Raw genomic sequence first — 22,854 nt, forward strand, 5'->3', positions numbered from 1 at the left:
TCCATGTGTTAATGTACATGATGTTGTTTTTGAAGATGTTACAATCGAAGGACAACTATGATTTTTTGTGTCAAGAATAGCCCTATGTTAAGGTAGTTTTTAGCAGTACCAGCAAAATCTTGGTGGTACATTTTTTTTTCACAGGATTTTTTCGAAAAATCCATATTTTGCCGAGAAATTCAAAAAACTACGGAATAAGTTAAAATAAAAAAATGCAGTCTAATTATTTACACAAGATGAGCCTATAGTGCGATAGGTAGGTTATTGCGCTATACCTATACCAAATTTCATTCAATTCGGTCCAGTAGTTTTCATAACAGAGTGGTTTTGTGACAAAAATATTGAAACTCCGGATTATTTATAAAAAAAATCATAATTTCTAAACCATAAGTTTTCGCTTAACTAAAGTTTGTTTTAAATGATTACTCATGATGCTCTCAACCTGAAAAAAATTTTTGGACCACTATAAACGGGGCACCCTGTATACATGGTTGTAGTAATTAGTAGGTAATAATTTATGGCGAGAGAGATTACGAATTTTTTATAAAAGCAGCATCTGTAATGATTTAAAAGCTTGTATTGGCATTATAATTATAGGTTTCAATTAGGATATATGAAACTAAATTTGAGCGGAGACGTCTTATTTTACGGCACAGCATTCCATCACTAATAGTCTAATAGCGCCGAAGAAGCCACTGTAAAAACAAGCGTAGAATTAATATTGATCACACAACCTTACTCTTTTGATTCCGAATAAAATTTGCTATTCATTTAAAAACATAAAATTCATTTGAAAACTCCATTTAAAAAACTACAAAAATGCATGATTTTTTATAATTATAACACCATACAAGTTAAAAGCATTCCTTCATTACACACTCGTAATAAATACGCACTCATGACTCCCAATCTTGACGTAATCACTCGGCCTTGCCTCACCACGATAATTGGATGGGTCTTTTTAACAACGCCAGCTCGTTAGCTCCCATTCGTCGCTTTATTGAAATCCGATCAGTTTACAGCCATTCAATTTCAGCTGCTTTAAATTCGACGCCGTTTCCGCAGTACGATTCTTTTCCCTGTGGGTTTGTTGTTGACCGATTTAACGCCAAGGCTGGGGACGCGCGTGCAGAACGTAACGTTTTTATAAAGCGAGTCATGGTAGGGAGAAGCGTTAAAACTTGATTTGAAAATTTATGTAGGTATGGTTGACTAGTATGTGAAGTAATACCTATACGACAATGCAAGCATAACATGTTTACGTGAATTGTAATGCTGTACAAGTGACCAAAACAAACCATGCATTTTTATACAGCTCGCGTCTGGCCAGAGTAATGAGTATAGTGCATAAAACGTTATAAGCATTTGCATGATATGCAACCGATCTAAGCGATCATGCTCTATTTCAGTCTAACTTGCAGGATAGAAAAGAGAAAGCTTCATCAATCAGCTGCCAACACGTATAGGTGGCATTGTATGCTCTAATAATAATTATTCATAATCAAGTCAAATGTATTAAAAAAGATATCAAATAGGTAATACTTAATGTAATGAGGATGTGACAAAGGTCACATACCGTGCATGCCAATAATGATATGTCCAACATGCCGCTTATTGTCCCAATTATAATGGAGACAGATCGTAGCAAAAAAAAAAAGATAAAAAAAATACGTAATACTAATACATACTATAAACACATAGTTGATAACTTATATAGTACATCCCTTCGAAATCTAAACAGTAAACGAATGGTTAAATTTTTAAAGTGCTCTATATTTGTTCTTCTTTGCTCTAACATCTTTTGTTCTATATTACTCTTAATTCAATTATCCATTTGAACAGATCCATTAAGAATCGAATACATTATTATTACCCTGAACTGTATAGAGAAGAATAAACGAAAACAGAAGCGTGTCTCCACTTTCTATTTGTCCCTACGTGTTCCAAACTGATCGAACTTAGCAATTGAATTTAAGTTTAAATTTTGTTTAGAAGCCATTAAAGATCGGATCCTATCAATGCTTTGTTGTCTTTGTATTATCCCAGCTTCCGTATTAAATGCAAATTGCGATTTTGAAAAGTTACGCTTTCCATTATAAAGGTTTTAATTATTATAACATACCTGGTGTGGTTGCAAATTAAATTTCTTAGGAAAAGTTTTAATTGAACTGAGCAAAATAATGAATTGAAAGTTATTACACGTAGGTATCGTATTGATAATGCATATTATGAATTTTGTGTTCGGTTCAATTCCGTAAAATAATATTTTCAAATTAGAAATTAATTTTTAGTTTAGCGACTGCTGACGGACCCGTGGGATAGTTATGTTATATATTATGTGGTTACAGTCGACTATCAAGCCCAATTCGTAGATATGATTACATTATAAAGATATACATAAGTGCTTATTATTGTTTTAAACATTGAGCAAAACTAATAATTAACATCTCTTTAATCGATAGCTGTCCCCAACAGGAATCGAATCCCACGCAGACACTAACTCTACCAAAGAGGCGGTATAGCTAAGCTTACCCCACATGCTTTCAATTGCAGCAGTCAAATCGACTTTACATTTTACACCCATTATGTCTTAATTTCCTTACCTAAAAGGTTAATGAATTGACACAATTTTTATTCAGTGTAGTCAATGTTTCAACCGAAATTAGAGGCTAAAGTTAGATTGGACGAGCCCACTGCGTCGAATGTAAAACCCAATTGGGCTTTGACGCTTTAAACGTAGCCCACCGAAATAACCCTCCTAAAATAGACAAAGATACTATTTCAGGTGGTGCAAGCGAAAAGAGATCTTATTTTGATACACATAGCATTGAATTAGACGTTGTATCTCCGCTCGTTCGGTAGCCTAATGCTAATAGAACTGAACTGTTAGCAATCACCTGGTTGTGTCTAGCTGATTAATTGCGTTCAGCTCATCCCATATTATTGTTTATTGCATCTGGTTTTAATTAGAAAAGCACATAGACGGTGATTGATCGCCGTTCGAGTTCATAACGCGTGGCGTATTTGTCGCCAAATCCCGTACAAAGGATGCATTCGAAAATTAGATGGGTTTTTATTTTCTAGATTATTCATACACGTATAAATATTGCAAAAATATGAAAATCAAGACAATTAATTATAAATAGTCATATAACTTTTCACGCATTATCAGCAAATGATCTGAGATGGACCAGGAAGTAAAGTTTTACTTAGAGGTTTTTATGTTTAGACACTTCTCTACATTGAAATTTGCCTTTGTAGACGCCGGTAAAAAATATTGTTTCAGTATTTTTCATTTCTAAGAAATGTTATGAAAATAGAATAATCGTATGTAGTTAATAAAAATACAGTAAATACGTGTTATTTAACTCAATTTCGCTAAAAATGCGAGATGCAGGTAACCCATCGATAGGCTACTGATAACTAAAGCGTTTTCATTTTAGAATTATTCATTCAAGAAATAATTTAAAGCGCCAAAACATCTGTGTTATCGTACAAGTTTACTATAGAAAGAGAACACACCCAGACTAGTAGGACCACTATTTAACGTCGGTCCTTTACTTAACTACGTAGGCGTTTCGAAACAAATTAGTCCCCGAATAGATTATCCAGATAAACAGAAATAAGAGAGAGTACTGTTTGTAATTTCAGGCAATTTATTGGGACCGGTTTATCTTATAAATAAGAGAAATTTTGCCTTTGATGTTAGTTGGAATTATTTAGTTATGAATAATCAAATATTTTTGATAAAAGGGAATTCAGAAATGTAATTAATATGTTAAGCTGATTGGATAACAAATTAAGAGTTGATGGAAACACAGCTTATGTTAAAATTAATAAATGATTTTATTATAAACTAGCGGTCCGCCCCGGCTTCGCCCGTGGTACATATTTACGTTTTCTCTACATAAAAACCATCCTCGTATTTCAAGGAATATAATAAAAAAAGAATTATCGAAATCGGTTCAGCCGTTCTCGAGTTATGCGCTTACCAACACATTTTGCGATTCATTTTTATATATAAGAAGATAGAAACCTTGAGAAATAATTGGAGGAATTGGAAAATTAACTCATGTCAATAAATGTTTAGACGTTGAACTTCTGAAACTATCTTAATTAATAGAATTGATAGCATTAATAGTTAGTTGGGTATTGTTAATTTTTTAATATAATGAATGAAATTTAACATTTACATTACCTACATAGTGGTGGGTGTATCTAAGTTTATTAGACTGCACGTTTACGGAATAAAATAATCCCTTCTGGTTATATAATATTATATCGTGATCCTTTAAAAACTCAACAACCGGAGTCTGGTCAACAACAATCTGGTCAAATCTTGGAGTGAAAAACCATGCTATTTATCCACAAAATATAAGGCGATTAATAATGGTGGATATTAACGACATGACCCATAATGTGACTACGCACTATCTCCGTCACATTTACAATGTCTGTTTTTGATATTATTAATACTTCACTATGAGTATTATTATATTGTTAACGTTACCATCGTTTTACAAAACATTTTTCGACAAAGTTCTAGAACAATATCGATTTCGGTTCCGATAAGTACGAAGTAATCCATACAATTCAATAAGCGTGCAAAATCTCCTTCCCAACGTTTTTAAACGAGCCACATACTTTGTTTGTTCGCGGATTCGTTTCTTTGCATCGTATGAATAAAGTTCATGTACGTGAATCGTTATAAAGTTTCCCAAGTTCGGTTCCCACGTATTGGTTGAGGTTCAAAAACTTGTCAGAAGAAAACCGCAGCTTGCAAGTTGTACGGAAATTTCAACGTTGTTCCAAAGTTCTGCTCGATTATACAAAGAGACATTTCTTTTTGTTAATTGCGTTTGCTTTGGATTAATTATTTGCTAGTTGCTAAAGTTATAGAGTTGAATTTGATGTGGTGTTAAAGTTGGTTTTCTCATTTTTTCTTTGTGATTAAACAAGATGTTTCATTTTCTAGTATTAAAATATTAAATTTTTATATATGAGTTTACCATAGAGTAATTTGAATTGCAGATATATTTATTATAGTTCAGGCACTTATTCATCTTTTATATTTTTTTAAATAAATAATTCAATGCTAATAAATTATTTGTTCTTTGAAGTTACGTATCAGAATTTAAAACATAACTTTTTCTAACTACTTAGCTTTTATAAAGAAAAAATGGTACATATTACACGAAGATTCTTTCATAATCAAATGAATAAAACATCACTGACCTATCACATAAAGAATGAAACTAAATCGTTTACTAACTTTTGTCTCATAAATAATTCAATGCTTTTTATCTTTTGATATCTAACAATATGATTGTAGTGGGGAAGTCGTACGTTTCGACACATTGTGGTTAACTATTTTATATAGATCTAGATATATTTTTGTGATTATTATTGAAAATAGAAGCAAATTACAGATTCAAATGTAAGTGAATGTCTTCGTTTCGTTAAATATTCATTTTACATTCAAATCTATTTATGAATTATTTTTATTATAACACTTTTAATTGTTGAAAATCCCCTTGATAAATCTGGAATGCGCTAAAACTTTCTTAAAAAATGTAACACCTAGGTAGGTACATAGTACATACTTACACATAAAAATACATAATAAAGATTCTGTTCTTCTAGCAAATACGTATAATACCTTCAAAATATGGTCTCTATATAATTATGTATAAAACAAAACTTTTATTACAGTACCACCAGAAAAGCCAGTGGTGGTGGACCGGTGGGGGCGCGTGATCAACACCACCACGCTTGGCCCTCATGAGGAGGGTGATGATGTACTGCTTACATGCCGCGTGCTTGGAGGTGAGTGAAATATTGCATTATTAGTTGACATATTATAACTTACACAAGGTAGCAGCTAAAGATTAGCGATATTTGAATCGACTGACCGGTTGGCTTGGTTGGTAGTGGCCCTGCCTTCCAAGCCAGAGGTCGTGGGTTCGATTCCCACCCAGGGCAAATATTTGTGTGATGGACATAGGTGTTTGCTCTTTGTCTGGTTGTAAATTATTTATATAAGTGTTTATTTAAAAATTATATATTATTTATGTTTATCAGCAATAAGGTTTCCATATCTCAAGCGAAAGCATAGTAGGTATGGCAGCGTGATGAGATCGTGCCGTGTGTGAAAATTGTCCTGAAATATATAAAAAAAAATCGTTAGTGTCTATGCAGTGTGACCAGAATAAATTTATTGCAATGAAGATAATGATAATATTATTATTTCATTTTCTTCTTCTTAATCTTTTTGTTAATGGACATCTTATTTTCATGATTTGTAGTTCATTATTTAGCTAATTGGTATTTGATTACAGGTTGATTGATCACATAAAATTTTGAAATAATGTTTTGTTACTATATTAACCATTAACAAATCCAACCTCCTCCTATATAAATTTTTTTTTAATTTAAACTTTAATTCTATTCTGTGCCTTTTATACAGGATTATACGTTAATAAATCAAAGCCTTCTTTAAAGTTTTTGTCCTACTTCACAACGTCCGTCAAGTGTGCGCGTGATAAAGACAAAAGATAAGTTCCTCAGTCCCCTCTAAAGTGGTAAAAAGCGCGCCATGCGAGAAACGTTTTGCCAGGGAAATATTTTTAAGGGTATTTTTTGTGACATGTTATAAAACATTCTGTGGGAGAGTAGGTTTGTTCATCACCCTAAGACAATAGAATAAGTCGATTAAATTTTTATGACTTATTAAATTTTTTACTTGAATTAGGTAGGTATGGGTAGGTTGCTATAGAAAAGCAACGCCCCACTGCCCCATCTAGATTGTAGTCTCCTTTCAGACTGTTTCCTTGAAATATTCGCAACTATAGCATTAAATCCATTCTATATTTCACAAGAATTATAACATACTTTTAAAAAATCTTCTCTTGAACCAGCTAGATATACCTATAAGTCCCTTTAAACGGTTCACTTTATCACTCATACACTATTACTCCAAACGAAATTCCATCGACGTTCTAACAACGTTTCAGATGCCTTAGAACAGTGTTTGCAGTACAATAAAGTGATGAATTTCTGGTCCATGAGTGATGAATAATTCATTATATTGCTTCAACCGTACATAATACTGTTCTTAACATAGACTTGACGGCATATTGTGGGCTGATTGGGGGAATGGAATATTAAAATAATAAAGAAGCATTGGTTGGTGGAAAGAATTTGGTGCATTGTCCTTTATTGGAATTGCTTTAGCGTACGTGGTATAGGATTATTTTATTTAACTAAATAATAAATTCACTCATAATATTAATTCAAATATTAATGGATACATGTTGGTTATTGATATTTAAAGATTCAGTTAGATACCAATCTATTTTAAAAATATTTTTATAACATAGAAATCGAGTCATCTTTATCGTTAGATAGATGTAGCATACCAGTAAAAAATATAAATCTCAAAACCTTCAAAATCTTAACCAATATCAAAAAATGTCAAGTAAATCGAGTAAAGTCACGGGAAGTACGCAGTGTTACATAAGAAGTTTCAACTCAAAGTCTTACGTATTGGATACTGAATGTTTGCGCAGTTCAACTCGATATAACACGAAAATGCTTTTATTCTTTAGCACAAAGATTTCTTTTACGAAAATAGTATTATACACCTGGATCCTATAAAGCGACAACTTCGGACTTTTCAAGCGATTTGGTAATGGAAATAATCTATAAGGAAAAGTTGTGTAATAAAAAAGCTGTAAAATTTGTAAAATTACTTTTAAATGATTCAATATGATGCAAAGAATATGGATAAACATTAATATAATGCTGTCTAAAAATGAATCTATCTATCTAATACAACATTTTCGAAATGCAAATCTTAAAACGTATCAAAGTATCAAAGTTAAGATATTCCAGCAGAATATCTGTACTAATATTATAAAGCTGAAGAGTTTGTTTGTTTGAACGCGCTAATCTCAGGAACTACTGTTCCGATTTGAAAAATTCTTTCGGTGTTAGATAGCCCATTCATCGAGGAAGGCTTAAGGCTATATATCATCACGCTTATACCAACAGGAGCGGAGACACGAGGGTAAAACCGTGGAGCGCAGCTAGCTTGTTATAAATCAGATAAATTTTATACAGAAAATGTCATAGTTTAAGCAATAAAAAATCTTATCATGTACACAATTACCATCTATTTGGTCCCACCATCGACGCCGATCTCTCACCCCTTACAAGAAAAAAATCATTTTCTCAAAAGCAACAGGCGCCCAAAAGGAAGTGTTCGCTTCCTAAATCCACCTCATTAGAACGACATCTGCCCTCCGAAGAATTGATTCTTTTACCTGTTCCTCAAGAAAAGCCTCCAATCAATTTAACGATTATGCAAATACACCGACCCTTGTCAATTTGAATTTTAACTATCTTATAATCAGATAAAATCGATAGACCATTTCTAACCAATTTAGCGTAAATCCTGCTATAATAAGCCATCACTATGAGGGAGAATAAAATGTCTTCCATCATTTATTTCTGAATGTAAGATTTCTTTATTGGCTTCAGCACTACTGGATATTTTAAATTACATTTTTAACAAACATTTCATTTCTTACTCTTCAGATACCGTACAGACGTACGGTATCTGAAGAGTAGTATATTATATCCTGCTCTTCTGAGTATTACATTTCCCTTGAAATAGTCATAATAAAATTGAAAAAAGGCATCATTAAAACTGAGAATCTGAACTAAATAACAGATAGACAATATCAATAGTCTTTGTCTATTATTATTATCCAAACAACCAGAAAGAGACTTTTTTTTAAGTGGGGAAATCTTGCATAGATACCCACGGCCTCCGGGGAAGGGGCCGTGGGTTATGTCGAATTTCTACCTACCAAAACCCTACTGTGTTCCGTCAAGCCGCATCAACGACAGGGCCACGGGTATGGTAGAATTCGTCCGTGACCCCATAACAGAAAGAGACTTGCTTATTTTTGGTAAATACAAGTCATAAAAATGTTCGATACTGACAAAAAACCATATTTAGCTTATATTTAGATAAAAGTTTTCATCCTTTATAACAAAAGCATAAAACGGCAATGTTGACAAATTACCATCACCATACAGTACCTATAAAATTCATAATTAGTGCGACATTCTATTTTAATAAGAGCGCTAATTAAATGCTCCTTGCTTCATTTAAATTTAATATCACTAATAGACATACCGCACATTATATTCTATTACCGAACTAATAGTGGATGCTAATGAAAATTCGATATAATTACTTAGTCACACGTATCGTGCGCTCTATTGTGGCAGACGAAAATTATTTGTGATGCGTCTATAATTGTATTTGTTTTGAATATTAATTGAAACTGCTGGCTGTTATGGCTTTGATTTGATTTCAATTATGAATGTATTTTTGAACACCTTTTTGTGGATTTGAATATTTTGAGTGTGTGACGACACTTTGTCGTGACAGTGGGAACGGCAAGCACGACAGTCGTAAAACGATACGACATAGTGGGAACGCGCCCTAATCTCCTGAGTTCAATGGACGTCATAGAGTTGCCGTCCACGATTTTTTATCGTTTTACGACTGTCGTGCTTGCCGTTCCCACTGTCACGACAAAGTGTCGTCACTGCAAAAACTGTCGTAGACGACAGTAAATTGTGTCGTTCTAAATGTGAACACCTCCATTTAAACATATAAGCCACGACACTTAAAACTACACGATTATCTGTCGTCACGACACGGTGGGAACGCGCCCTAAACGCACTAGTAATCACCAAGCGAAGGCAGTGGCGACTAGATTTGTAGCTTGCTGATGATGTGTAAACGACAAAGCGACTTCCAGGAAACGATAAAATGTCGTCGCGATCCAATGGGAACAGCTAGATACGACAGTCGCTAAACGATAAAAAATGTTGACGACAAACAATCGTTATAATGGGAACAGGTAGAGACGACAGTCGTCGAACGATAAATTAGTCGTTACGACATAACGCGCCCTTAGTATAAGTACTATGAGCTGTCTAATATGTTACGCTACGACGCGCTATACTAATATTATAAAGCTGATGAGTTTGTTTGTTTGAACGCTATAATCTCAGGAACTACTTGTCCGATTTGAAAAATATATCATCACGCTAAGACCAACCAAAGCGGAGCAATACGGGTAAAATCGCGGGGCGCAGTTAGTATTTTGTATATTCGAGTGAATCTTATATATAAAAATGAATCGCAAAATGTGTTGGTAAGCGCATAACTCGAACGGCTGAACCGATTTCGACAATTCTTTTTTTATTATATTCCTTGAAGTACGAGGATGGTTCTTATGTAGAGAAAACGTAAATATTATGTACCACGGGCGAAGCCGGGGCGGACCGCTAGTGACAGATAAAACTCTCGAACAAAAAAAGCGCTCTTCCTTTCAAGTATCAAAATTTAACAAGTATGAGTAAAAAGTTTAAAAAGGCCTGAGATTTAAGAAATATTATTTCTTTATTCCTGCTTGTATACAAATAATCTAAATCATAAGAAATTACTATAAAATAAAATACCATCATGAACGAATTCATTATTTCAGCAACGTGTTTGCGCAAACACCGAAATCTAATTTAAATAAGCATTGCTTGTTTAACAGAGTGGAAAAACGGTACAAGAGTAGTCCTTATGGTTATCGAAATAAATTTCAATTTGGCGTGTGATTATTGCCTCTAGGCTGAATTTGAGCACTGGAGTACGCTAGCTCGTGACCTGCTTTATTTGTAATTACGAAAAGGTGGAGACTGGATCGATTGATTTGTAGGATTCCGAGGTGAACAAGACGGGAATATTAATAAGTTTCATTAATATCAAATAATGATTTTTCATCTGTAACAGCTGACTCATAAACGTACAATCTGCTAACAATATTTTGTCGAGTTTCAATTTCACTTAAATGATAAACATTCTGCTATTGGCGATTTATATACGATTTATATATTATTTATATTTTTTTTTTTCTATTTTTTTGAATACGTAATTTTGAATTTGATATTTTTGGTTTTATGGCATTCGTCGATCGTGATCGAATTTTTTCTATTCTTTATAAATTTATATACGTAATTTTCATTTTTATTTCAATATTACTGCAATCTTTAAACATAATCAGTAACACAGAACAATTTTATAGGTTTTGTATATGATACAAACAGTCATTTGTTTGAAATTATTATTAGATGTTTTATTTAAGAATGATTTACGTTAAATATAATTAGTCTCTAGATTTAAATTTGTCAGTTGGTATACAACAAAATAACAAACGAAGACAATAAAATGAAATATTTATCATTCAGAACAAGCGAAGGAATAAAATAGAAATGCAGGTGACTCAAATGTTTATTTCAACATAATAAGACCTGGAGAGCTAGCAACTAATTTAAGGAGATGTCAGACAATATTGCAATACCCGAGATTCTAAATTACAATTGGATCCGGAACGTTGTATAAACTCATTAAAATTGTTAACTTTCTTACAAGTTAAGTGCACCTTTATTTGTATTGCGAATTGCATTTTGTCTGCTATAAACGAGAATTCAGAGGAATATAAGAGTTAGGAATAATGTTTAAAATTGTGAAGTCTCAAGAGTAAACTCATGTAGAATCTTCTTTATTATAAAGACACAAATATCTAAAGACATGGAGTTAATTATCCTCTATGTTCAATGTTCATGTCATGTTTCCTCTATTTATAACCGAAATAGATATGATTAAATAACCGAAAATGTAATGCATACGTTTCAACATTTACATAATATTCTAATAAATTTAATGTTTTACACAATGAACAATCTTTACTTAAAACCATATAGAGCAAGAATCAAACCTAATCACAATTTTTAACCATACACGGAACAATAACTAACCGTTCACCAGTCCACTCAACCGTATCTAATTTAATGGTAAAATAAATTCGTCCTCATAAAATCACTCCCTCACGAAAACTAGGAGCATGTGCTAACCGATTTCATGAATAGATGCATGCCCGAGCAACTTCGAGGAACTCAAATCCAAATTGAATCCATTGACACTTTGAATTAGATTGGACGCACCAACACTATTCCTGATTTAATTTGGCTAAAGTGGTTGGACGCAAATCTTACAGCGCCTCGTGTGAATTGCTTTCCGTGCTTTTGTAGTTTGAATTTCGTTGTCAACAAGTCTGTTATTTGTTGTTAAATTTGATTTGAAATGTTTTAAGTGTGGAATTATTGAAATTGTAATAGGTAAGTTTTTATATTTTTTCACGTTGTTAATGGAAGTTATTATAAATTATCTATTATGCTTTTTAAATAGATATTAATTAAATCGTAGTGCTTTCATCACGATGACCTAATTTATCATCATCAGATGGAACAAATATTTTTTTCATTCTTTAGACTTTTAATTTTTTTTATTATGTATTCACGTAACATAATTTATTTTTAAAAATAGTAAGATGATGAAATTTTGCCTTTTCTAAGTTTCAATTGGTGATCAAATCATCTATATGGGTATACCGAAGTCCCGAAAACCTGACTGTTTTAATTCAACGTAACTAAATCCCTGCTAAAGCAGCATTACCTAAATTATACAAGATTTAATTACACAATAATCTGGTAACATTATTATAGCTCATTCAAAAGCGTACTTATACTTCGTCATTAAAATATTTCGTTCTGAATATGTCCTAAGTACCATTACCAGCATGTTTGTTTAATAATGTTATGATGTTTGCCTAGATGACAATTTTATTTGGAAATGTAGAGAACACCAATTATAATTATTGTAAATAACTTTGGTCGTTATAAACTCATATTTCCAGATGGCAAATTAGAAATTTCACTAGATATTTATCGCTCTAATGCAGTTAGCATCGGATTTTGTTTGTAATATCAACTGTATCGAATTTATGCACTAGGTTGATTGCTTATTTAATTATTCCACTTCATCAGATCCTCTACTAAGATATGTAATTTTAATATAATAGGTTCACTTCTGCCCATACATAACTGTAAATACAACTAAACGTTAACTGCATGTCCAGTTTTGCATATCCTCCCGATAAATATTTACTGTCCTGATCCCATTGTATTTTACACCTTCTTCCGATAGCCTTAACTTCTATTTCAAATTTTCCCTTGTTCCAGGCCGGCCAGAGCCTTCAGTGCGGTGGCTCGTCAACGGTGTGCTCGTGGACGAAGAGTACGAGCACAACACCGGTGACGTCATAGAGAACAGGCTGATGTGGCCAGCGATACGGCGCGCTGACTACGCGGCGGTGTTCACATGCCAGGCTGCGAACTCGCACCTGGTCCCGCCGAAGGAAGTTTCTTTGGTTTTGGATATGTTTTGTAAGTATATCTATTACAGCTGGAAATATGTACATTTGCAAGGCGCCATTTTCAGGGGCGCAAGGTGCTTCAAATTTTGTTGGACGATGGTGGTCCCTTACCTTCAAGCTTTACTACCTTTGCCTGCTTTATCACAAAAGTATATGTTTGAATTTATATTTTTGGTTTTATGACATTCAAATGCTTTTATACGCCCGCCTCGTGATCGATTTTTTTTCTATTCTTTATAAATTTATAAGTATACGTTTGAATCCACGTTCCCAGAAGCAAATCTTATTTGTAGAAATGTTTATTTCTGAGTGATATTAAATCGTCGTTTTGATACTAAATATCTTGAATATACCTAATTAGGAGAATAATACCTTGAGGGCTCTCTTGTTAACATTATTATTGATTTTAAAGATACTTGATTGTTTGTTTTGACTACATAAGAGGGCAATTATTTTCATTAAGTTTGGAAATAGAATAACGAACTTTTATATGTAGAACATAAACAACAAAGAGGAAAATATAATCTTTAATCATTTATTTTCTTCATTCAAATAAATCTACACTTATGTTAAAAGTGGGAGAGGTTGTCTGTTTTTCTGGCTGCACGCCATAATCTCAGGAACTGCTGGTAAAATTGAGAAAGTATTTTTGTGTTCTAATTACTGAAGAAACCTAAATGGCTATAAACCTCAACGCTACAACCAAAAGAAATGTTCCCTTTGAGAGCAGATGAACTATCTTCAAGTCAAATACATAAGACATGTGTATTTAAAGATCTCCAAAATACCACTATAAAATATATTGTTTACAGTAAGGCCGTTAACAGTAGAGATTAAGAAGCCAGCGGAGATGGGGGAGGGGGGAGTGCTCACGGCAGAGCGGAGGTACGAGGTCGCCTGTGAATCCGCTGGTAGCCGCCCTCCGGCTATCATCACGTGGTATAAGGGAAAGCGGCAGTTGAAGAGGATAACAGTAAGTTATAGAGGAAATAGATGTAACAGAATTATTATCCACGAAGTTAGAAAGTACTTCTCATCCTACATATTATGAGTTATTTCAGATATGATAGAATAAACAATCCGATAAAAGTACTTCTTCTATATGTTATGTATTTTTGATGAATTTTTAGACTATGCTGGACGAAATTTGGTGGTACAAAAACTGTAAACTTCCTGTAGGTTTGATACTCAGTGATAATTAATATAATGGCAATTTACTAAGGTCTCATCACTATTATGGTATACAGGATGCTGCGTGTCAAAGACACAGGGTGCTACAATAGAAAAGAGTAAAAAAGTCAGTCATTAAATGGTGCATTCAATGCAGTGTTTATTACTCGCCATAATTACGTGAATTATAAATTAATAGCGTTAAATAGGGCAAAATAAAACATCAAAACCATACATCATTAGATCACTGACCTGTGAAAGCAACACCGTAGCGAAGTTGTCACGTTAATATGAATACATTTACATGCTATAAAATTATAAAGAACTAAATATAAACGCGAAACTTGACGTATTTTTATGGTGCAGCGGAAATTTTGCGATTTGTACCGCTGAGTAACTTTGAATATGATATTAAAGTATTATGGCAACTTAGTAAGATAAGATATCGACTATTACTATTATATTATTGACTTTTACTAAGTAATCAAGGTTTTTTGTAATTGTATTATAATGAATTTAATCATTTTGATATTAATATCATCGTTTTGGCTTTTTGGAAAGGCGCCTTGAGAGTAAAATTTCAAGTTCGCGTCATGGCAATACCCTCGCGTCATGCAGTAATGCGATGATTCTGGTATTTTTTTTCTTCTAGTTATAGAATATTTCTTCTAATAAATTACGATAAATTTAAATAGAATAATTATATAAATTTCAATATAAATAATACCTGGAATTTTCCATAATTCCATTTAGCGTTGAACGGGAAATTAATATAACGAGAAAGATAAATAAACTAGGTACTTAAAATCTATTTTTAGACCAATACTCGATATAATTTAATTAATGCTATACTGTTGACCTTAATTACGTGAAAAAATAATTTTCTGCGTATGACGGGCGGTTTTCTGATCTTGATAAAGTTAATTCTATTAGCTGAATATATTTACATATAATTATAGCCTGAGAGTATTTTTATTTCGTCATAACTATTTCAGAATTAATAATGTTTTGTATTAATTTCATTTATAGCATATAATTTTTTTACCAAAATTCCGTTAGCAATTAGCATAAAGCATGGGCGGGAAGCAGATCTACTTGAAATATGATTACATATTTAAGTTTCAGACGTACGAAAATTTACTAAAAGTCTCTAAAATTAGATTCAAAACAAACACCAAAATTTCACATTTTATCGTACCGATACCAGCACGATATCTGATAAAATAAATCGCTCGTTAATAACGCGGAACGGTAACCTATGCAAATAATTTTAGAACGATAATAATCATGAATGGCGATTATAACAATGGTCGGAAAGAAAACTGGAATACCGCCAACGCCTGCTCCAAAGTACCACGATCACGCGATACCGGGATATGAGAATCGAAAATCGATACGATAACAATTTTATTCGATCCGATTCGAATAGACTCGGTGTCGGCATCTGGTGCATACGTAAACTAGGAAGGTAGTGTCAAGTTCCATAATGTATGCTGAACTTTCAAATTCTCTTAATCGGCTCTTTTAAATTCCCCTGAAGAAACATCTCTTTGGACATTTACAATGTCTGCGCATGTTTTAAGAATATCTATTCAATCGACACCACTGGTTAAAAATTGCGTTCACGCAGTAAATTAGTCTTCATTTCATGTTGTGTGTACTACTAATATAGAAAGAGAAAAATGTTGTTGGAGTATGTTTATGCTATCAAGTGTCCTTATTAAAAGTTTTGCTTAGTTCGGGTTTAGGCAACGTGGTGTATATTTATTTTACTAATTATTTATTCCACAAAGTTATAGCTTTATCCAATAAAGCTTCTACACTTTCAAATTCATTAAAATTCTGCTATGACTTATCTATACTATTTAATATTGTAAAGCTGAAGAGTTTGTTTGTTTGTTTGAACGCGTTAATCTCAGGAACTTCTGGTCCGATTTAAAAAATTGGTGTTAGATAGTCCGTCCATTAATCGAGGAAGGCTGTAGGATATAAATCATCACGCTAAGACCAACAGGAGCGGAGCCAGGCGGGTGCGGGGCGCAGCTAGTTAAATTATAACATCTAAATGCACAATTCCAAAGGAAACCAAAACGATACATTATCTATCGGTTACGTTGATATACAGACCGACAATGCTTGGATTGTTACCATTAGCAATTAACACGTACAAGGCCAGTTTACTCCTGCGTGATCATAATCGTAAGTCAGGCGACAATTGAGATTTAAGCGACCGCTTCATCGACTAATGCACCATTAGTTCGACATTCTGTGTCTAATGCCCCCACGTTGTTCTAATGATTATCGACTTGCCAAATACTTGACTTGGCTCGTAATTGAATGTTTGTCGAATTGAAGTCGATCGTACCTGACTAACTCGACAAGTGTGATAGTTATAATTGCTATTGATGTTTTGTGTTTTGTTTTGTTGTGGGTTTACCCACTACGGGGTTTTAGCGCCACAGGAGTAAAAGTAAGAGTAATTTGTTTTGTGAGGTCTGGTAGAATGTTTATTCAAATAAAATGATGGCATATATTCAAAAGCTAATTGTTTTTTACTGCAATTTTGGTAAGAGTACTTTTTTCAAGTCATATCAAATCATGTTTTTGAAATGAAGGTTAGTAACGTGTTACAAAATATTAAAATGGAACGCTCTCATATTTTTAGGATATTTTCATTTTGATTTTGTTTTAGTCGTCCTTTTGGTTTTGTTTGTAATTTGTTGATGGATGTTTATGATTAAGAAATCAAAACCAAGCATGATACAGGAGTGAAAATATTTTTCATTCGATTTATGAATCAATTAGTGCATGTTGCAGTAGATAGAACGTATATTAATTATGAAATATTAAATACTGCCCTGATTTTCTGTACCGGGCACGGAACCTATGAATATATCTACCCTTTAAATGTATAATGTATATGGTGTGTGTCTCTAACTTATTTGCCTATTGGCATAATAATTTTGTATGAGAATATATTTGAGAATTACTTATTAACAACGCGACGTCTAAAAATTAAGTATCTATATGAATTTCAAACAGTCATATCAGAAAGTCTATTCGCTTTAATGTTGATATTAATTTATCCACAGTTAAACTTCCTATAAGGCGTATAATGTACATGTTAAATCGTATTTAATAACACTGCCTAATCGTAATCAAAAATAATAACCCTAAATTGCGTAATATTATAGCCTATTGTGCAAATAACCGTTATTTATTTCTACTGCGACATCCATGACCTAATCGCTGATGGATTGATACATCGCTGGCTACGAACTACTAGTCCAAAAGCAAACACATGACGACGATGCAATATACAAGGACTCACGTAATAAGTCCGAAAGCCGCATTTGGCCGGTAATTATCGCCGATGATGGAGACCAGTTGGCAATAGTCCAGCTCTGCTATCGATAACTAGGGATGCCCGTTCCAATATTTCATATCGATGTTATCGATCTTTTGGCGGACCATTAAAATTGTGGCGCAATCGGAAGTTAATTTTGCGTCGGATACATCGCTGATAGCTGATACGGGGATATGAAATTTATATAACATTTTTGCGGATATTAAATTGGAAACAATTGGTATTTCTTGGCGTGACAAATGGTTGGGTTAGGTTGGTTTGTGTTGTTTTTTGGTGGGTTTTGCGTTCATCGATATTCGTGGACTGGTAAAGTTATCGCATCACTATTAAAAGCGACTTCAAATCTAGTGCACGGGAGAGAGCAAGTTTGGGGCTCGTCGCATAATCTCCGCTGAATTAATGCTCCCTAATGACGAAGGAATACTGAAATTCATCAAGTAGGTACCTACGCTTTTTGATTTGAGAAAACTTTGTATATTTAATATTTATTTATTAGAAATACCAACGTTTGTTTACATTGTTTCATTAATTATTAATTACAGACTTATTGTATTCTTCTAAATGTAACAAACAATTATAGGTATTCACAACATGCAAATATAAATTACACAAACTGACAATTTTTAATTGTAAACTCAACAGCGAGAAGAGAAAAAACAACATTACATTATAAAGAGAACAAAGGAAAATGTATATAATAAAAACAATAAATAGTTGCGTCTCATTACTAACACATAACTATAATAAATTGCTATTTTGGTGATAGAACATAAGGCTAAGAACATAATATAATTTTTAATAACTATGACTACATGCTATCCATTAAGCTTACATACAAACAATTTACGAACAGTTCGGAGGGAGGTATTATTAATATCAATGATATCACCATATTTATTTACCATCTTGCACAGTCTTGGAATAGGAGAGTTGGCTCCGAACTTACACCTACGGACTGGTGGAACAAGTGGATCAATTTGCTTTCGGGGATACCTACTAGGGACACGAAAATTTACTTTATTCAAAAGTTGAGGGCAATCAATTTTATTATTTAACAATTTTAACGCAAAAATAAGATCGATTAAAATTTGCCGTTCCTCTAAAGAAGTCATTTTGAAAAATTCCAGTCTATTAGTATAGGAACTCAAACTATTTCTTGATAGTCCGTTTGAATAAATTAAATGCCAAATAAATCTTTTTTGAATTCGCTCTATTCTTAACATGTGTGTCGCATAGTGAGGTCTCCAAACCACCGATCCGTATTCCAAAATGCTTCGTACTAATGAGTTGTATAGCGAAATTTTTAAGTTATTATCCCGAAATACTTTTATATTTCTAATTAAAAATCCTAGCATTTTATATGCCCGGGAGGTAATGTACTCTATATGAGGAACGAAAGTTAACTTAGCATCAAAAACAATGCCCAGATCTTTAACTTGGTTCAGTCTTTGAAGAGAAGTGCCATTGATACTATATGTGTACGCGACGTTAGTGCTTTTTCGTGAAAAAGTAATAAAGTGGCACTTATCTGAATTCAATTCCATGCCATTATTTTGGCACCAAGAAGCAATGCTCTCGAGATCTGATTGAAGTCTGATACAGTCTTCTATTGAATTAATTTCTTTAGATATTTTCAGATCATCGGCATATAGATAAGATTTCGATGATTTCACGGTAGTGACGATATCGTTAATGAAAAAGTTGAAAAGAAGAGGCCCTAAATGAGAGCCCTGTGGAACACCAGACGTAATTCTTTTAGAAGATGAATTGAATCCATTGACCACCACAAAAAAATTGCGACTAGATAAATATGATCTAAACCATTCCAAAAATATGTTGGATATACCGTAAGCTGACAGTTTGGCAACCAATACACTATGACTAACCCGGTCGAAAGCCTTACTGAAGTCAGTATATACAACGTCAATCTGTTTCCGTGAATCCAGTGATTCAATTAAAGTTTCACAAAAATCTACAAGATTGGTTGTTGTTGATCGTGAAGGTACAAAGCCATGTTGGACATCATGTAAGAACAATTTGAAGTGATTTTGGAGGAAGGGACAAATTAAAGCTTCCAAAACTTTAGCAAATGTGGACAAAATGGAAATTGGTCTATAGTTTTGAATAGAATTCTGAGGGCCTGACTTATGTATTGGTACCACCTTGGCTGATTTCCAATATAACGGAAAGCATCCAGTTTTGAGAGATCTGTTATAAATAAGTGAGAGAGGCACAGTCAACTGTTTAGAACATTCAACCACAAAAATTGAGGGAATTCCATCGGGCCCAGCACCTTTATTTTTATCGAGTGATTTAAGTTTTTTCAAAATTGTATCATTATCGATCTGTGGTGGCACTAATAATGGACTATTATTCCTAATATTAAAGAAATAGTCAGAGTTTAGGCAGCTATTGTAAGTGTCTCCACTATCACTTGTATATATAGAACCAAAATATGATGAGAAAAGCTCACAGATATGGGAACCATCTGAAGTTGTCACCTCACCGTCAGTCATAAGAGCCGGATAAGCACCAGTACCGCCACGTTTCGATTTAACATAACTCCAAAAAATTTTTGGGTTGCGACTAAATTCATTTTGAAGATTTTCCAAATATCGACTATAGCAGACAGATGCCAGTCGCTTGCAGCGTGAACTAATCAACTTGAATTCAATTAAATCGCGGGGATTTTTGTAATTTTTGAAACGCCATCTTAATTTATTTTTCTCTTTTAAACAATTTATCAAAGAACGGTCATACCACGACGGATATTTATGTCTTGGTTTATTTTTTAAGGGCACCGTTTCATGTATTATTTTTTGAATATTTGCATAAAATAAATTAACCATATCATTGACGTTATCAAGTTTACTCATAATAGTATCCCAATCAATTAGTGCTAATTTTGAACGTATCTCATCATAGTCTGCCCGTCGAAAATTTAATTGTGGGTTATCATTATTAAAATGTAATTTATTATCACGCATAAATAATATATCAATTTCTAGGGGTGGATGCAAGACATCAATATTGCTTAAGGCATCGTGGGATTGCTTGATTGTGCAGGATGGCAAATTACTCAAAATTAAGTCAAGAATTTTACCAGATGTATTTAAAATAAAATTATGTTGTGTTAAATTATTTGTATGCATAAAGTCAGTTAAGGAGCGACCTAATTCAGGAACAACATAATCACTGCTAACATTATTCAGTAAAGCCCAATTTATACTACTCATATTAAAATCTCCAAGTATACAATATTCACAAGTTTGATTACATTCTAATGTACCGCTGCATTTGTCCAGGAACCCGTCCAGCATAGAACGGTTAACAGGTGGCGGTAAGTAAATTACACAGAAAGCTATTTGCCGAGTAAATTTACTCTTAGAATAGGGCAAATCGACAAGAACCCAAAGATCTTCCAAGTCTGTCTCCCACCCACATACTCTACGAGAATTAAATTGTCTCGACACAGCGATTAGTACGCCACCACCGTCCCTTTTGAAACTGAATCTAGTATCATTTCTATCTCTTCTATACACTATATATCTTGGATCAAAAAGCTCGCTACTAGCCACACTACTATTTAACCAGGTCTCAGTTAAAACCACGATATCGTAATTATTACACAACACTTGACGATAAAAATTATGTGTTTTTGATCTTAAGCCTCTTGAGTTTTGATAGTATACATTTAAACTATCGAATTTTAAATTAAGTTAACAATAAATATTATCAAACTAGTTACACCTAAATAAGATTGTCTAACGATATTTTATTTTTAACTTGAATATATTGAGAACCCTCGTTTTTCCTTATAAAAATTTTGCCATTACGAATCCAGGTAAATTTATATCCTTTTTCTTTTGCTTTAATTCTTGTCGCCGCGTGCAAAGATTTGTTAGCAGGTGACAAGTGCTCGTTGACAAAAATTGGGGAGTTACCCGGCAGACCGACATGGGTAGTATTCAATTTGCTTTGAGGGTTCTCCTTGTTAAACTTAGAGACAGCGGCAATAACCTGATCGCGCAAACGCACAGACGATAGTTGAACAACTATGGAGCGAGGTCTAGGATTTTCCGTTTTTGTCTTCGCTGTGCGAGTGCAATGAAGGACATTATCAGAGCTTAAGTCACAGCCAAGGATATTTCCTAAGTGTGCAACAATATCTATTAAATTTTCGTTTTTACGTTCAGGTACACACTGCAATTCAATATTGTTTTGACGAAGTTGCTGTTCCGTTTGATTGATGCGCACACATAAATCTTGTATAGTATTATTCAATATTGTATTTTGTTTTTCCAGGTCGGTTAATTTTACCTTAGAAATCTCGTAATCTTTTTTCATTTCATCGTATTGGTTACTAATAAAATTGATTGAGTCAGTAATTGTGGCCAATTCTAATCTAATAGGCTTTAGCTCTTTGTTGATAGCGCTCATTAAATTATCTTGCATCGAAGAGAAAATGTCGGCCATGGTACTCTTGATAACATCTTCCACCACCTCACGAATATCATTCCGGGTAAAAGACGACATGGATTTGTCCATGGGTGGAGAATTTAGGGCTTGTCTTTTACTCCCCCTTGTTGTAGTGATATTGCGTACCGGTGTGCTATCATTTTTAGATGATTTGGGTATTGTACGCACACAGTCAGGACAACTCCAAACAGCACGCATTTCCGAGTTAAATACAGCTTCATCCAACGACATGCATGCATAATGATAGGTCTTAGTGCATTTTAAACATTTTATAAATTTGTCATTGTTGTCTTTAGCTGGTGTACAACATCCCCATTTCAATTTATCCATATTAATATATTATTAATAATTTACTGACAACAATTAATCCAGAAAAAAAAAAAAAAATCCTCACAGATGCAAACTGGGTTCACAAAGCATTTGACGGGTCTAAGTTGTTTAATCAATGACAAAACGGCAGTTAAAGACTCACAATGATAATGCAACTGC

At 33.4% G+C, this 22,854-nt stretch overlaps 2 protein-coding genes across 2 annotated transcripts; one reads left to right on the forward strand and one right to left on the reverse strand.

Annotated features, from left to right (window-relative positions):
* The first annotated feature begins 12,515 nt into the window (after positions 1 to 12,515).
* Positions 12,516 to 17,824, forward strand: LOC149910103 (adhesion molecule nephrin-like). The gene is made up of 4 exons (XM_090108999.1): positions 12,516 to 12,519; positions 13,156 to 13,359; positions 14,162 to 14,322; positions 17,714 to 17,824. The coding sequence occupies exons 1-4, from the start codon at positions 12,516 to 12,518 to the stop codon at positions 17,822 to 17,824; spliced, it is 480 nt and encodes a 159-aa protein (XP_089965125.1).
* A 3,812-nt stretch (positions 17,825 to 21,636) lies between these two features.
* Positions 21,637 to 22,596, reverse strand: LOC149910104 (uncharacterized). The gene has a single exon (XM_090109012.1). The coding sequence runs from the start codon at positions 22,594 to 22,596 to the stop codon at positions 21,637 to 21,639; it is 960 nt and encodes a 319-aa protein (XP_089965138.1).
* Positions 22,597 to 22,854: the final 258 nt, after the last annotated feature.

Source organism: Colias eurytheme, chromosome 2, assembly GCF_061535395.1.
Source record: "Colias eurytheme isolate Ceu_HAF_F1 chromosome 2, ilColEury1 Martin Lab GWU primary, whole genome shotgun sequence".
NCBI lineage: Eukaryota > Metazoa > Arthropoda > Insecta > Lepidoptera > Pieridae > Colias > Colias eurytheme.

What these genes read in the sequence shown, in the direction of transcription:
- LOC149910103 (XM_090108999.1), top strand. An exon ending in TTTGGTTTTGGATATGTTTT is followed by an intron (nt 13,360 to 14,161) that starts GTAAGTATATCT and finishes TATTGTTTACAG; the next exon opens with TAAGGCCGTTAACAGTAGAG. An exon ending in GGCAGTTGAAGAGGATAACA is followed by an intron (nt 14,323 to 17,713) that starts GTAAGTTATAGA and finishes GTAATATTATAG; the next exon opens with CCTATTGTGCAAATAACCGT.
- LOC149910104 (XM_090109012.1), bottom strand. Translation starts at nt 22,596, where the DNA reads ATGTCGTTGGATGAAGCTGTATTTAACTCGGAAATGCGTGCTGTTTGG.